General features: G+C 38.0%; 1 protein-coding gene across 6 annotated transcripts in view; it reads right to left on the reverse strand.

The window, feature by feature from the left end:
* Window positions 1-6,498: 6,498 nt before the first annotated feature.
* The window catches only part of FCHO2 (FCH and mu domain containing endocytic adaptor 2), a 92,570-nt gene continuing 81,924 nt past the window's right edge, over window positions 6,499-17,144 (reverse strand). For all 6 annotated transcript variants that reach the window (XM_074533283.1, XM_074533281.1, XM_074533285.1 and 3 more), the window contains one exon: window positions 6,499-16,966. In XM_074533283.1, the coding sequence (XP_074389384.1) occupies window positions 16,944-16,966 (23 nt within the window). In that variant the 3' untranslated portion in view covers window positions 6,499-16,943. The remainder of the gene's footprint in view (window positions 16,967-17,144) is intronic.

Below are 17,144 nucleotides of genomic sequence, written 5' to 3' on the forward strand. Positions count from 1 at the left end.
CCGGCGCCCCGCCCGGCCGAGGCCCCGCCACTCCCGGCGGCCCGGCCCGGCCCGGGGCGGCTGTGTGCTGCCCGGCTCGGAGACCGCCCGCAGTGTCGGTGTCCGTGTCGGTGTCGGTGCAGCTCGCAGGCACGGCTGTGGCACGCAGCTCTGGAGTCGGGTTTACGTGGCCAAAGTCAAGTGTGACCCTGAAATAGCCGCGGCTTCGAGGTGAGGCAGGCGAGCAGCTCCCCTCAGGTTTCCCATTTCACAGAATCACAGAATATTCTGAGTTGAAAGGGACCCGTAAGAATCCTCGGGTGCACCTCTCCAGTGAATGGGCCATACACGGATAGAACCCACAGCCTTGGCTAGAACGGGCTCTGCTTCAGGAGCCTGTAGTAGTCCCTTAACAACATCTGCCTTACTCCACACACTTGGGCACTTGTTAGGCAAGCTAGAGACAGGCTGAGCCTAGATATGACAGATCTGCTTCAGTGGTGAGCCGCTTTAGCTGGTGGAAATGAAAGAAAAGACTTTCTTGCCAAGTACAGGCAGTGGAAGGAGGAAGAGGCTGGCTTTGGTAGCTGAGATGAGGGAGTTGGGACATGCAAGAAGCAGCTGTGTGAGTAGACAAGGAGCCAGGGAAGGAAGATCAAGATGGGCCATTTGTGAGTGCTGTAGCAGTGGCAGGACCAAGACAAAGTAAGTGACTGAAGTTTGCCCAGGTAGTTAGCATCAGCCTGGTAACCAGTGAGGTGTGGGTGAATCCGTTTGGGTTTATGTGAGTCTAAACAGGATGAGCCAGAACAGGGATGGAGTGATGCTGGGAAAGTAACTGGCAGGAGGAAAAGAGTGATTATAGTCCTGCTTGACAGAGAGATATTTTGGTTAGACAGAATGATTGGGTGAAAATTCTTTGTAACTTTTCACAGGAAATCTGCATTTGGGTAGAGAGCAAGGAAAACTTGGAATTGAATTGATAACCCAAAGAGTGTGTGAAATTTTATGTTGGGTGTAGGAAGGAGCTTGTCAGGGGGTAGAAGGTTTTGAGGTTTCCAGAACTGTAAGCTCCAGAGTGTTAGTGACCCTTTGCCATCTCAACTGCTTTACGTCCTGACTCCATTGACTGCAGTTGCTTCAGTTGTATAACACTCACAGTACTGCTGTGAAGGATCTCATGGTAAGGAGATTGGGAAGTAACAAAATAATAATAACAATAAATTCCTATGTTCTATGATGAGGGAAATATTCCAGTAAAGAGTTTTTAAGAAGTCTGAAGACAATGAAAGAAAATGAGCTGTGCTTGTTTAAAAACACAAGCTGAAGATCAATTCTTGCCAAGAGTGACAGAGCATCAAAGGTAGAATCAGACTGTTTTATGAAGTCAGACAGCAGTGACATAAAGAGATTTAGTTATGTTTATATGTCAGTGTTCCAACACCTGATTCTGGTTCCAATGTTTTTTCAACATAGAGCTTAAATAATTAATAAAAACACTTATGTGGAGCACATTTCTGGATGAAGTATTTTGTCAGGCTAAGCTTTCTTCAGTTCTCTGATACTAGTAAATTATTGGACCACTGATGTGATATATATATGTTCTCCTTTCCTGTTACATAGTTTTTTATTTTATGTAAATACTTCTTATACCAAACTTAAAATGTCAAGAATTTCACTTAAAAAAAAGTCAGTCGTAACAGTTAACAAACTTGCTAATAATTTTTAATAATAATTTTTGCTACCTAAAAATTATTTCTGTCTACAAAGCCTGTCATCAGCTTTTCCCCTTCATCCACTACTTGGATTTCTCATAGTCTTGAGCTTAAGGACTCGACCTCCATAATGACAGAAGTGTTTGAAAGAATATAATTCTTCAGTTCTTTAGATTCTGACTCAGCCTGGTATGAGTTTTCAGTGCATTAAGTTGCTGTTGATTCCTGCCATGGGACTGCAGTCATAAAACTGTAATCTTGAGCCATATGCTGTGATTTAAGAATTTATTAACCATATTTCTTAAACTTTTAAAATAGTAACTCTTGAGCTACAAATAATGCATATTTTAAGTCCACACTGTGATAGTACTTGGCAAAAACAGATGTTTTTACCATACAGAAAGGTACTGAGAGAGTCTTTTATGTTGAGACTGAACATAGCTGTATGACAGTAGTTTTTGGATGTTAGTGCTAGTAGAGAAAGTATTTTTGCCTGGTATGGAAAGCAGTGATAGAGCTATGAAAAAATGCAGTGCGTTCACAGCTAGAGTATGACAGAGAACCCAGAGCTACCAGAAAGTCACTGCTTTTGACATTATTTCTGGGGTTACAGTCAGTAACACTCATGAAGACATTGACAAGAAGGTTACCATTTGGGATGCTCAGCAGAGAAATATAACTGCTCATGATTTATTTATTGGGAATTAGTTGAGGCTATTTTGATGGAAGCTACTACTTATAGCAATATTGTGGTCAAATATAAATGAAATTACTAACTTTGCATTCCTCTTTTTTTTTTTTTTTAATTTAGCAAACATGTTTATAAATGTCAGACGGCTGGTTTGAATTGTTTGCCTAAAGATGATGGTCTCTAGAAACAAGGGCACAAATGCAGCAAGTAAGACTAAATGCTGGTCACTTCTAGATTAAAATTCTACTGCATGGAAGAGATGTTAAAATGTTGTGTGTAATGTAAGATGGGTCAATAAAACCACAGCTGTTGCAATTAGACGTGTGAAATACTGGATGTGCTGAGACAGTGCTTCAGCTCAAAACATTAAGTGTGATCTACAGAATGTTTTCAGATGTTTGAACACTTAAGGAGAGAGAATCCAGACTGTCCTAAACTGTCTTGGTGAAAATGTAACCATCATAAAAATATCTAGTGTTCATAATTCACAGCACGCTTTGAAGCTTTGCAGAAGATCCTTGAATCAGCGAGGCTGATGCTACTCGCTTTGTTTCAATGACAGCTGACCTTTTGTTGGTATACTCTGAAGCAGGAGCTCCTGAAGAGTGCATGGAGGAAATACATGGTAAATTTCACTTTATAATCGCTATTTGCTTGCTGTGATGGTATGGTACAAATGAGATGATGATGCAGAAGCCAAGAGTCATCCAGATAATTTTGGTTTATTTAACCAAAACACAGTCAGGTAGACTCAAAAGATCTACACTTAGAAATACAAGTATATAGAACATTTATTTTATTAAAATTATCCATTTTTAGGCTTAGAAATGACAAAAGCATTGCTGCCAACATTCAGTAAGCTTTGGAACCAAACTTAATTAATCCTGAAATAGTTATTCTGTGTTCTTCAGTAGATAGCTACAAAAGAATCACAGGAAAGAGTATGTTGCTGGCTATACTATAAGGAAGGATAAATGGGGGACTGACACCCTCCTCACAAAACAGCAGCAGCCTTGATCTGTGCCATTTGAGCGCTCAGGCAGTGCATCTTTGTGACCTGTGATGATCCCTTCTCAGGAGCAACAGAGAAATACACAATAGGAAGACCAAGCTGACTGCTCTCTTCAGGGCCTGGGCATGCCAGGGGTGTCCATGACTTGGCTGATGTTCACCATTTTCTCTTAATAAATCATCTTTCCAAACCTCTCTGCTCCATCCATCTAAAAGGTGTGTCAATGCAACAGTATTTCTGTTAGTCAAGCATAGAATCACAGAATCAGAATGGTTTGGATTGGAAGGGACCTTTAAAGGTCCTCTATTCTAGCCTCCCTACAATGAGCAGGGGCATCTCCACCTAGATCAGGTTGCTCAGGGCCTTGTCACTTCTGACTGTGAATGGTTCCAGGTGTGGGGTAGCTACCACCACTCTGGGTGACCTGTTTCAGTGCTGCACCACCATCATCATAAAATATCTCTTCCTTATACCTACTCTTCATCTACCTTTAGTTCAATTTAAAACCATTACCCTTCATCCTGTTGCAACAGGCCCTGCTGAAAGGTCTATACCCATTTTTCTTATAAGCCCCCTGTAAGTACTGAAAGGGAGAGAGAAGTGATTAAAAATTAATGAAATTCAGAGAGATTATGCATTAACCATCATAAAAATCAAACAGCTTTGTTTTGGCCAGGAGAGGTAGATCCATATCTCAAATCTGTATCTTAAGTTGTTGGGTTTGCTTATTCTGCTTGGATTTGATTTTTAAAAGAATGGCATGATAGCTGTTTCAGTTGGTGGCACTGGAAAGCCATCTTGCACTGTGCTGTGATGACACTGGAATGAGGAAGTGAGCCCAAGACAACGTGTTGCACCCATCAGAACAGGGGTCTGGGGCAAGACAACCTTCCCTGGTTGAAGGCTATGCTGCTTCTCACAGTCAGGAACTGAATCCTGTAGAAGGGCACCTTAGTCATGCAGAGGAAGAAAGGAAAGAGGAATGCAGATATCTTCTATTCTTATCAGTGTAGGTAGAGATCTACTCTGGACTTGAGGAAATATTTCTATGTGTTAGAAAGGCATTTTTGAAATCCTAAAACACATGTAATTTTCTGTTCAAACTTTTACCATAGGTGCCCCTATTTAAAAGGATTACAAGACTGGTAGGTTGGATATACACTTAACCAGGAAAAAAATGTACACTGATTGTATGACATTGACTGAGTTCCCTTAGCTTTTAAACGTAAATGAGGAAGTGGCACCAAGTCAGGAGAAAGTACAAGAAAGACATTGAGGTGCTGGAGCATGCCCAAAGAAAGACACCAAAACTGATGAAAGGTCTGGACCATGACTCCTATGAGAAGCAGGGTGCTGGGTTTGTTTAGACAGGAGAGAAGGAGGCTCAGAGGAGACTTTATCACCTCTACAGCTGCCTGAAAGGAGTGAGGAGCTGGGGGTCAGTCTCTTCTCCAAAGTGATAAGCAATAGGACAAGAGGAAAAAGACTTGAATTGTTACAAGAGAAATTTAGTTTAGATATCAAGAAATATTTTTTCACCAAAAGGGTTGCAAGCATTGGAACGATCTGCTCAGAGAAATGGTCAAGAAACCATCCCTGTAGGAAATTTAAAGATATGCAGACATGGCACTTGGAACATGGTTTAATGGTGGACTTGCCAGGGCTGGGTTAGTGGATGGACTCAATGACCTTAAGTCTTTTCCAATCTAAACAATCCTTTGATTCTGTGACCCCAGGGAGTTATTGTTCATTCCTAGGCTACAAGGTCACTGCTTACTTTGTGTGACCTGGGACATTTGTATTTTGGTTTGCTAGAGATCTGCATCCAGATGTTTTTGTGCTCCCACTCAAATCTGTTTTACAGAGCTGTAGTTGCTGGTTTTATTCTTGACCAAATTACAGCATAGTTTAAATAAAAGCAAGACCTTGAATTCTCAGACTAAGATCAAGTCCCAAGTGTGAGGGAGGTGAGGATTTGTTTGGAAGTATACAATGAGATCTGTCATTTTGATATTTGCACTGCCAAAAATGATTGAGTCATCAAAATGTGCTGGTTTTCATCTATCTTAGTGAAAGAATCAATGTTTATACAAGAGACATGGTCACCCACTACCATCAGTGTGCTAAGAGCATCCATCAGAGCTAAAGATGCTGTACTTGGCCCTCTTGGATTGACACATTGAATAGAAAATAGTATCTCTATTAAAGTATAGGGCAGAACTTCACGAGGTTGTGTGCCAGACATTATTGGCTGGATAAATATTTTGTTTGCTTCCTGGCTGGAAGCCATACACCTACCAAAGCTGCTCTGTAATTCTCCTCCTCAGCTTGACAGGGAAGAGAGGATATAACAAGTCTCATGGATTGAGACAGGGAGAGATCGTTCATTTATTAATGTCATGGGCAAAACACACTTGACTTGGGGGAGTTAACTGAATTTATTACCACTCAAATTCAGAGCAGAGAAATGAGAAGTAAATCTTAAAACCACTTTCCCCTCGGGCTCTACCTCCTCCTCACAGCAGTGCAGAGAGATGGGGGATGAGGGTTACAGTCATACTTTGTTCCTGCCATTCAGGCAGAGGAGTCCTTCTCCCACGTCAACATGGGGTCCCTTCCACAGGAGACAGTTCTCCATCAACTTATCCAATGTGAATCCATCCCAGAGGCAACAGCTCTTCAGGACTGGTGCAATATGGTCCCTCTTCCACAGGGTGCAGTTCTTCAAGGACAGGATGCTCCAGTGTGAGTTCTCCGCAGGGTGACAAGTCCTTCCAGGACTATGGATCTCAAGATCCTCCATTCTTCTGTGGCTGCAACTTTATCTGTGCAATAACTTTTTTTTGCTTCTTAAATATATTACCCTAGAGGTTCTGCCACTGATGGCCTTGGCCTTGTCCAGTAGCAGGTCCAATGCCATGCTGGCTGGCATTGGCTCTATAGGACATGGGGAAAGCTTCTGATGACGTTTTTTCTGACAACAGTGCTTTTGCCGTACATGGAATACTTTTTGCTACCTAGGTTCTTATCAGTTGAGATGAAGTAACTCCTTAGAGTTTGATAGTATAAAATAGACTCAAATCACTGGTGTTCTATTCCACTGGTTTTGCAAGTCCCACAGCTTTTTTTTTTTTTTTCAATAGCCTCCATATTGATTTTAAAGGAAGGTAAATTAATAATATTTAGATCAATGTGTCTCCCTCTGCATTTAACATGTTAGTGAATTTTGTTTAAAAATTGAAAAAGGAAACAAGGATTTTTATCTCATTCATGACCAGTACTTTCACACATCATTATAAATGCAGTATAAGTTGTTTTGGGTTTTTTTTTGTTTTGTTTTTGTTTGGTTTTTTATGGGGGCCTTGTCTAAGCTGATTTTTTGCTGATATTTTGCTTGATTTATCTATTTATTTTGCTGTTATAGATTATGATAATTAATTTCTATGCAATCTCAAAGTTTGTTTTCCCATATTGAGTAATTCATCATCACAGGAGTAAGGCAGGTTATTGTTTCTTTGAAGTGTTGCAGATGCATGTCTGTGCATGGATGTATCCAGGAAATAGAGCTGAAAGCCTTTCTTTAACTAATAGTACTTATGGGATGCTACTGCAACACACCTAAGCTACTTGCTGTCCAATGTTAAAAGATATTAAAAGTCTGTGTTGTGACCAGCACTACAGGTTGTTGAATTCTCTCAAACTCAGATTTCTCTTACTTATTCAGGAGACTTGAAGCCAGAAGTAATTTCTGAAAGCCTTGAGACAAAGGGAGAGGATTCATCTATGTGCCATGAAAAATTTCTGAATATTGATCTTATCTTTTTTCTGACAAATGGTCCCTTTCCCTTTTTATACTATACTCCAAACAGGGAATCACTGATACATCTTGCATTTTCTGAGGAAAGATTTCAGAAACATAAGAAAAAAGTGCCTAGGTGCCCTCCACCAAGGTTTGTATCTTCTCTGCAAGTACACAACTATATTATAGTGTAAGAATTCATCTTCATGGTAGAGCTTTTATTGGAGGGATAAGAACATTTGACTTGGTCCATAATATGCGCCTGAATCATATCAAACATCTTAATTGTCTTTAAGGGACTCATATGATCTATCATGGATATAGGAAAACATGGGTGGAGATTGCAAGAAGTTTGGTAAAACTTTGGGTCTTTGTCCCTGCTTTGAGCTTGGGAAGTGACTAGGTGATGTTCAGAGTTTCTTCTAGCCTCAGATCTTCTGTGATCCCATGAAGATCTGCAGACTTTTCACAAGATCTAGTGCTGGGTGACTTTTTAAGAATAGTTCAGGAATATCCTTAGTAATCCCAAAGGGATGTTTTTTTGTCCCTACTTATATGATTCTATAGCATCCTCCTGCCATTTTGGATGACATAAAGTGGTTAAAAACTGCACTTGAAACCTAGCATATTTTTTTGTCCTCCAACCTCATCTGCAAAGTTTCAGCTTTTTTAACATCAGTAATTGGAAAAATATTAGATATTATGAAGTCTGCAGGAATCCACCAGAATGGTGTTTAAATTTGATTCCCTCTTCAGTTACATCTTACAACTAATTTTTTAATTATGTTCTTGCATTGCTCTAGTTATAAACCAAATGTTGTGTACTTCTAAATCAGGCATCTTACATAAATCCTTTTTTCCTTTGACCCTATTATTCTTATGAACCAGATTTTCAACCTAATCCTAAATTAGTAGACCTTTATTTGGTACATCCATGATTGACACTAATTATCTTAAATGCTTTTTAAAATTTTCTTACCAAGTTCTATATTATAGTTATTTGGATTGACACCCTTTCTTTTTTTTTTCCCTTTTTTTTCTCCTGTAATGGTGTTATCTTTCTTTTAATCTTCTAATCCTTTCCAGTATTTGAGAATCACTGAAATAAAAATTAATGATCCATAGTATGGCTTATTCAACTTCCTAAATTCTTGGATGTTGTTTATCAGATATGCTGGTTTAAAAATATTTATTTTAGTAGATGATGTATTAATATCTCTCTTTAGATACTCTTGGATTGCCAAGTATTTTCACCATGTGACTACATGATCTAGATAGCCTGAAAGAGATATGGCAAAATATTTACAGAATACTTTTCTTTCTCACTCTCTTTATTTATACCAATTCTAGCATATCCAGCTAGTATGGATCCCATAACACAGTGGAAGGGAAACATTTTTGTTGTTTTTTAGAGCAAACACCTGTTTTTCACCCTCAGTGAAACTATCTCCATGGACTTTCCTACCCCTGTATTTAATTTTCTTTTCTTATCAATCTTGTATAGTTTATAATTTCAGGATTTAAAGCCACTATTAAGAGAAGTCGTCCCTTATGTCATTGGAGCCAGCTGCTGACTGTGATTTAGTAGGCCCAGGCTGGTGATGTGTTGTTGTCTGTATTGGGAGATCTCATTCCCTATTCCATCTCTACTCCTAGGTCAGGAATCCCTATTTGCCAGATCCTCCTGCAAGATGATTCAGCTGGCTTAACTTAGAACAGAATTTTCTTGCTTTCTGACTTTGACTTATGTTTGGTTAGTAAGCAGATATGTACAGAGGTGGTACAGAGCTGATACAAGGGGTGTTGAGTGAAGATGGACAGCTTGGCCCATGCCTTTTGACAATGTTGAACTATTGAGGTAACTGCTCATCATGAAGCTGTAGTGGAAACTTATTGGGTTGTGTTCATTTATGATAGGCATCTCACTCGAAGGATTATTGAATTATGAGCATATCCAAAAATATAAAAGTTGACCATTTGTAGTAACACCTGGCCATACTACTTGAATCTGATTACTAACAACAAATGCAATCAAATAATTCTGACTTGGTTGTCACTAATGTTTGGTTGTGCAGTTCAGGTAGGCAACTTAAAATGACGTGTTATTTATGATTCTTTGTCAACTGTATCAGAGAGTTTCATTTATGTCTGTTTCTTTCCATAACTGCTATGCTCCCACCCCCACTTTTGAGCTCATTCTGGCACTACAAATGTATTGCCCATAACCTCCTAACAGCCAGCAAGTTTGGCAGTTTCTACAGAGTCCAGGACCTTCCTAGAAGAAAACAGCTTGCTGTACAAGAGCACTGAATTTCTTAACCCAGGCAGGTGTTCCAAAGGAGTTCTCCAAGATTAGACACGGATGACAGAAAACCACTTGAAAGCTAACAGTAGCTGTGTAAACCAAATTGTAAGCAGACTGTAAGTCGCTCCAATATGATCCTTACCAGCAGCTGTGTGTTTTTCTGATTTAAAAAATACTGACTATAGAAAGGAGGTCTGATGCAGTGTGCCTTATTTCTTGAGGCTTACATCAGTTTCTTCACCATAGAAATAATTCCACATATTTTTAACATGTTCCGCACCTTGGTAAGGTTGCTACTACTGTCATAGTTGGTTATAGAGATGACAGTGGAGTATATGCCAACACTATTCTCTGTAGAGCCAGTTACACATATGGAGAACAATGAAAGATACATGTGATGTGATCTAATACTCATTTGAATAATTACTTGCAAACATCTGGTTAGATATGATTGTGTATCTGTTGTAAACATACAATTCACATGTCTTCACATATAGACAGTGGCAGCAATAACCATTAAAACACCTGCTTTGCTAGGAGAGAGGCAAAGAAGGGCTTCCTAAACTTTCATGGAGATACAGAACAAGTGTGGAACACTTTTAAATGTTGAAGAGAATAGGAGATCCTTTAACTAAAGGCAAGTGTCCAAAGAGACTTAACAAGAATTTTAAAACAATTGTATAACCAGTCTTTGTCTGAACAGATAAGTAAGATATTGTTCCTTACAAACACCAGCCAATGTCTTAACAATATTCTTATTGTTTTACAATATTTTACAATTCCAGAAAAAACAACTGAAAAGATAACTGAATGAAGTAGCAGGAGATAGCTAATCACCACTTAGCTTTAGAGGGGTGATGCAAAAATTGGTCTTCTGTTCAGACTCTGTTGTGTATGGCATCATATGCTGTGAATACTTTACAGTATGTAAGAGGACATAGCAGGACACTGGTGCTGCTTGTCATACAAACAAAGCATTTTTGCTCCACACACGAAAATTATGGCAACAGTGTTGTCAATAATTGAAATAGTGTACAAGTCTTCTGGATACTACTGCCCCTCCTGTGTGTTGATACAAACACCTTTACTGATGACCTAGACAGAAGGTATAGCTGAGTCCATGTTTCTGGGCCCAGAAGGACTCCAACCTGGTAAAACTCAGAACATTGTTTGCTTATAAACTGATGCTGAGGTAACAGTTACCACTTCAAGAACAGCGTAACACTTTTTTGAAAGTTTCTTTTACAATTTGTGACAACAGCTGGTTTTTCCTAATCACAAGTACCATGAAAAGCCATAGACTGCACTGTTGCTGCCTACATGAAGGATGAACTCCTTCCTGAGAAACATTATTCAACGGTTTCACACTTCTATATCAAAACCATGTTACTGTAGGACTCTTTTGAGGCGGAGAATCACTTGGAGGAATGACTACAAAATGGTATTTGCCAAAAACCTCTTGAATTCTAAAGAATGTTTTTGTGGCATCCCTTGGGGAGCAGCTGGCAAAAGCACCTTAAACAGTGTGGAAAGGTCATAGCTGAGGAAAATGGGAGGACAGGTTCCATATTTCTCTCACTGGGAAACTTTTTGTTTCCTGTAAGCAAAGACTGGTACTTAGGTGAGTGCAGTAGTGACCAGTTCTAGCTCATAGCTAGGTGAACAGAGAACACATCCTCCATGTTTTGCCATCATATTAAAGACAACACTTCTATTTTGAGAAGTTTGATAGTATTCTCAAGTATCTTGCAAAAATGCCGATAAAGTAACTCTAATGGCCCATCATCATGAATTTAATTTTCAACTCCTCTATTGGAAAGTTGTGGCATACATATTCTTCCCTTAATCTGCAGGGAACACTTGTGCCCACATTAATTTTTCCCTGTAATTTTCCTATTCTCTCTCCTGTGAGTGTAGTGTTTGCTACCCTATTCTAGCTAAAGAAATTACGCCAGACTAATAGCGGTTGTCTGAGGACCGAGTTTCTTGTGCTAGATGTACAAGATGCAGTTTTTACATTGAGAAATCTTCTGCATTTTAGTCCCCAAATAAAACTAAATTTATTCTGTAATCTCACTAGAAGCAGGGATGCAATCTACTGTTTTCAATCAGGCGCTTGGAGTGTGCTGTCAACCTAGGAACTGCTCAAAAGTGAGAAGGGACTCATGCACAAGGCCATGGAATTCTCACCTGAGAGGGAGAAACTTGCATTGAAGAATGAAGTCAGGTGCTTAGGGGCTTAACCTTCTGTCTGTTCTCTGTCTTTGATTCTCTGTCTAAATGCATGGTCCTGTAAGGTGTCAGAGAAAAAGTGTTCAACAGAGATGGAAGGTGAACAACAGTTTTTGAGCTTTTGAGTTGGGCTTTGGTTTTCTTCCACCCCTGCATTAGTGCATCTTACCTGGATGCAATTCATTGGTACTAACATTGGAGCAACTTTAACATTTCTGTTATGACTGTTTCAGTTCAGTGATGATGCTCATATAACCTACCAATGACAAGAGTGGGAAACAGAAGGGAAGTCTTATAAAGCCATGGATATTATAAGAAGCTTATCAAATAGCAAAACAGGAGAGGACATCTGGAGGGGAGAATCATCAATTACTATAAAAATGGGCTGCTTCCTTAACCAGGATGTGCTGTGGTGTTCTCCTCCCAGGTTTCGAGAACTTTCTTTTCTCTGGGAGTTATGGTTGGCTGTAGCCCCGGAGCCCCTCCTATGATTTATAACAGTTGGTTACTTTGGTATATCAATTATGTTTCGCACCTCCAAATATGTATTACTATTGGTTAGCCAGGTTTCCCTGCCTTCTTCCCCCCTTTTTCCTTAAAACCCTCTCCCGCCCCCTGCTCGGGGCCATTTGCTGGGTGGTTCCCCTCCTTGTTGGCTCTTCTGTAATAAACCGACAGTTTACCCCCAGCAAGTGGTCGCCTCCTAATTCGTCTCACACCGCGCTGCTCCGAGCTATCACCCAGCTCAGCCCGAGGCCAAGACGCCGAGGGGGGCTGGCTTCAGCTGTGCAGGGGCCCTGGCCTTCACCTCTCACCAGATAGCCGGATTCCAGGGCCGTGTACGCCCACGCGCAGTGCTGGCGTAGTAATTTATTATATAAATATTATATTATTTGAGTAATTACTGAACACATTACCACTGCTAACTTTCTGGAGTAGAAAACATGACTTAAGAGCTGAGAACTTGAAGAAAACAGGTTGGGACATGATAAAAGGAAAAGTTGAATAATCAGAGTAGTGAAATTGGCATGATTTACAGCTTATGATTATTAACTTTTCTGAAAAACCTCCTGAGTAATAGTAACTAAGTCACAGAACAAGATTGTTAGAAATAAATTCAGCTAGAACAATGATAAAGATATTTTAGGTTACAGTAATTAAAGTAGCCATCGCAGATTGAAAAACAAAAAGAATTTATTCCAAAGGAAGTGAAAAAAAGCAGTTACAGAAAATGCAGAATTAGAGCTCTAAATGTTCAGTAAGTAATCCAGAAGAGGCCTCTTCTTTTAAGACTGTATGCCTTATATTGGTTATTGAACGAAGTAATGGAGAATCCAAAAATCAACAACATATCAGTAAACATGGAGGTCAAAGTAAGCCGAGCAGAATACTTACTGGTGTAATTTATGTAGAATTAAAGATAAAAATTCTGTTTTCACTTGAGAGACTTTTTGATCAGTCCAATCAATGCTAACTCAACAGTAGATGTGTTATCTAATGCTTTAGTACTTTGAACTGTTTTTAGCTTATGCTATGCTTGGAGGAATTCCTGACTTTTTTTCTTGCACGCTCTTAAGTATAATTTCCCTTTCACAACAACTGAAATGGAAACCAATTATGTATGAATTGCAAAACTTAAGATAGGCATCTTAACATCTGTGTATCTTAAGCTTTGCAAACATACAAGACTTGAAATGTAATACTTTTTGCCATGATGCAAGATCTTGTTTTTATGTTAGATAGCAAAACTTGCCACAGTTGTAAATCTCATGCTGTTCCAGTTCATAATTAAATACCTTAGCTCCTTCAAATACCCTACAGAAATGTTATTTTGCAGTGCTAGAGATAGGTTTCCCTGAAAAACTACCTGATTGTGTAGTTAGATAATCACAAACCTGCTTGGACAGTAGAGATCCAGTTTGCAGCAGTTATGAGCAGTATGTGGGTGCAAGTCAAGTGTTAAAAGAAGTGCCAGAGCAGCCTCAGTCAGATCTGTTACACTTTAAGTTCAATGAATACCAGAAGAACTGAGCAGCACCTTTTTACATTTCTAACCAACAAATGAGGTGCTGGGGGATCAGAAAGCAAATGACACATTAGCTCTCCAAGGCTTAGCCTGTTCTTTGGCTGGTGTTGACGACCAGACTACTGTGTTACATGGACCAGTCTGACCACTGCGTACTTGTGCTCTTCATTCCTGCCTGCCAGAAGATAAGAATCAAGCCCTTGGACTATTGCTTTCCTGCATGACAAGAATGGTACCTCTATTGCAGTGATATCCAACCAGCTGAGAAAGTGAATTTAATAAGTTATTACTTAGTAAGCCTCTGCAGGCCCTGGGATTAGTAGGAACCAAACAGATGCAAAAACATTTGTTCAGTTTCAGCTTCTGTTCTGTGCTCAAAGCTTAGAAGGACTAAACCATACAGACTGCTGGAGAAGTTCTAAATTGTCTACTCTTTTTGACTGGTGAACATTAGAAATCAGAAGGAATTATTTCAATCTTGTCACTAATTCTTCTCCTGCACACACAAGATATAGGCTCATAAACAAAGCCAATGTACAGCATTTGACAGCACTATTTACAGACAGCAACTCATGTCCACGAGTCAAGATTTTTCTCATAAACATATCCAGTTTTGCCTTATCTAATTTATTAGTGAAGTAAATCAATTTAGTAAAGGCGTAGGGCACTACAGACATCTCAGACATTACGGTTTAGTAAATATGAAATGTTCTAGAAAAGTCATTTTTCCATTTACCTTCTCTGTGATGATTTTAAATATATACAAAAGAGTTCATAATGATCTCTACCCTTTATCACTTAAAAATTAGTATTTTCAAATGTTCAATGCAGGCATGGTTTTTCTCTATTACCTTATTGCTTAGAAGAACTTTACTGCAAAAGTACAGGCAATTTAAATCAGTATTTAAATTATATATTACATGTTTATTATGGGTGAAAATTTTTAAAATTTACATTTAATGAAAATTCAGAGTATTTACAATTTTTGAAAGATAAACTTGTATGTTCTAATTTACAGTCTAATGTAGTAACAATTCATAAAAATTCAGGTCCTTTAGAGTTGTCTTCACAAATTAATTTTCTTAGGAGGCAGCTACAAGGGACATTGCTGTATACACAAGCAAGAACCAGCTTGCTACATAAGTTTTTTTTTATTTTAAATCAGATAGCTACACATACTTTTTACGTTGTTTATGAGTTTCTTTACAAAATGTCTATATAAACTTGTATGGCTTCAAAACTGTAACCTGCACCCAAAGCAAATGTATGAAAAACACCAGAATGAAGGCTAGCTTAAAAGTGCTGAAACATTAACTACTTCATTTATCTTAGAAATTAATGTAATACTTGATTAAAAATAGCAATAATAGATTTGGGTTTTCATTAATAAAATATTGTTGTGTTAATCAGTTTGATTGCAAAACAGGTTACAATTAAAATTCCAATATAAAGACCACCATTTTATGAGTTGTAAATTTATCATCAATAAGATTAGCAAAATATAGGAGCCAAATATACTCTTCCAATCCAATCTACAGTACACAATGTTCTTAGCACTAACAATGAAACTCTCACCGGCAAAAGTGTCTAGAGTACACGACAATTTATGCAGCTTCTACAAAGGCATAATTTCTTGTAAAGCAGACCAATTCATTACTGGCTTTGCATGAATTAACTCAAGCATATTTTACTGTTTTAATAGAGAATTTGAAATACATACTGGTATGCTAAATGTTCATTTGAACTTGCCAAATGCAGGTTATTGAATTATTTTGCCCCAATGCTTATCATTTCAACATTACAAAAAAGCTTGGTAATACAAATACATAGAAAATTTTCTAAATTAGTGACTTGCTTAAAAAAATTGTTACTGATGTGTCAATTCCCTGTGCTTAGGCTGTAGCAAGCAGATTAGATTACAATACAAATATTGAAACTGGTAGCTATAAAAAAAATGAACACATGACAGGATTTGTCACCCTGCAGCCATAAAATATTCTTTACAATGTCTCCTGAAGTACTATGTGTACATTCACATCGCACATCCCCAAAACCACTCGAAGTCTGAAGACTTATAGGCAAAGCAAAGAGTAATGCTGTTTGCTTTCAGAAGTTTGTTTTTCCTATCCTCACTGATTTTTCAGATTCTTCTCTTTGGTGATATTAAAATTAGTTAATTCAAAAGTTTCCGAGTACTGCATGATGCAGCTCCCTTTACCAAAACCACATTTACTTGCAATTATTCATTGAGGAAATAATTCAGTGTTTTAAATTTCTTTTAAAACAAACTATAATTTTTGCAAAACCTGCCTTCTAAATAAATTGCAGTAAAAAGAATTTTTATAAAGTTCTGTGCATTATACAAACGCCATGCTTTCTTGATGAAGAGCCACACTTTGTAAAAGGAAGTGAGGCATATGAGTATCAAATTAGATAGGCACAGGCATTTTTAAAAGGCACAAAAGTTATGCAATTAATATAAAAATAAATTAAATCTACTGCATTAACTCAAATAATAACAAGGCCCAAAAATTTTTACTAACTGCGGAAGTAAATCTCTGCTGTGTTTTGCAATTTGTAACACATTGCACTTAGTTAAAAAAACCCTATATGAAACAACTTACATTTTAATAATATATGATACATGGGCATCAAGTTATTTTTATACATCTCTAACTCAGCTGTTCTTGTGTTATGAATGGAAAGAAGAACTACACAAGACATAGCCTCTATCTTTATAAACTGTCAATTAAATGCTGGCAATTAAAGAATCTGAAAAATGAGTATTACTTATGAAAAGCTCAAATATTTCTTACTAGATCCCCTATATTTTAGGTTTAATGTTTACAGTACAGCATAAAATTTCATACTTCCATTACAACTGTGGATTACTATTTTGACTTCATCTATACAAAGTTACTAATTTTTCAACAAATTTTCCCAAGTATTGCAGTTGACCATTTACAGACAGTGTTGAAATTAACTTCAGTGCTATTGTAAAGTAATAAAAGGTTTTCAAAATGACTTTAAAAGTGCATTTACTTTCTGTAGTTTAGCCTCAAAGTAAGTCAATATTTTTAAAAATTAATGCATGTTAAAATAGTGTTTGAAAAATAGAGAGGGCAGAGTTCCTATCGTCACAAGTGTTTCTTGCACTCCTGATCCAATGACTTTCATAGGTACATCAACAGTCTGCCATATACCGTCCTGAAAAACAAAGGTAAATTTTTTGCAGTCAATAGATAAACTAGATTTTGTCAATATTTTCCTTGGAGCAGTCCGAATACTGTGGAAAAACAAACTGACTTGTCAAAAGCGTTTCAATAAAGAGTAACTATTTAACTCATCACTCATTTAACAGTTTCATATTTTAGAATTTAACACT

The sequence above is a fragment of the Zonotrichia albicollis genome, chromosome Z (assembly GCF_047830755.1).
Source record: "Zonotrichia albicollis isolate bZonAlb1 chromosome Z, bZonAlb1.hap1, whole genome shotgun sequence".
In the NCBI taxonomy this organism is placed as follows: domain Eukaryota; kingdom Metazoa; phylum Chordata; class Aves; order Passeriformes; family Passerellidae; genus Zonotrichia; species Zonotrichia albicollis.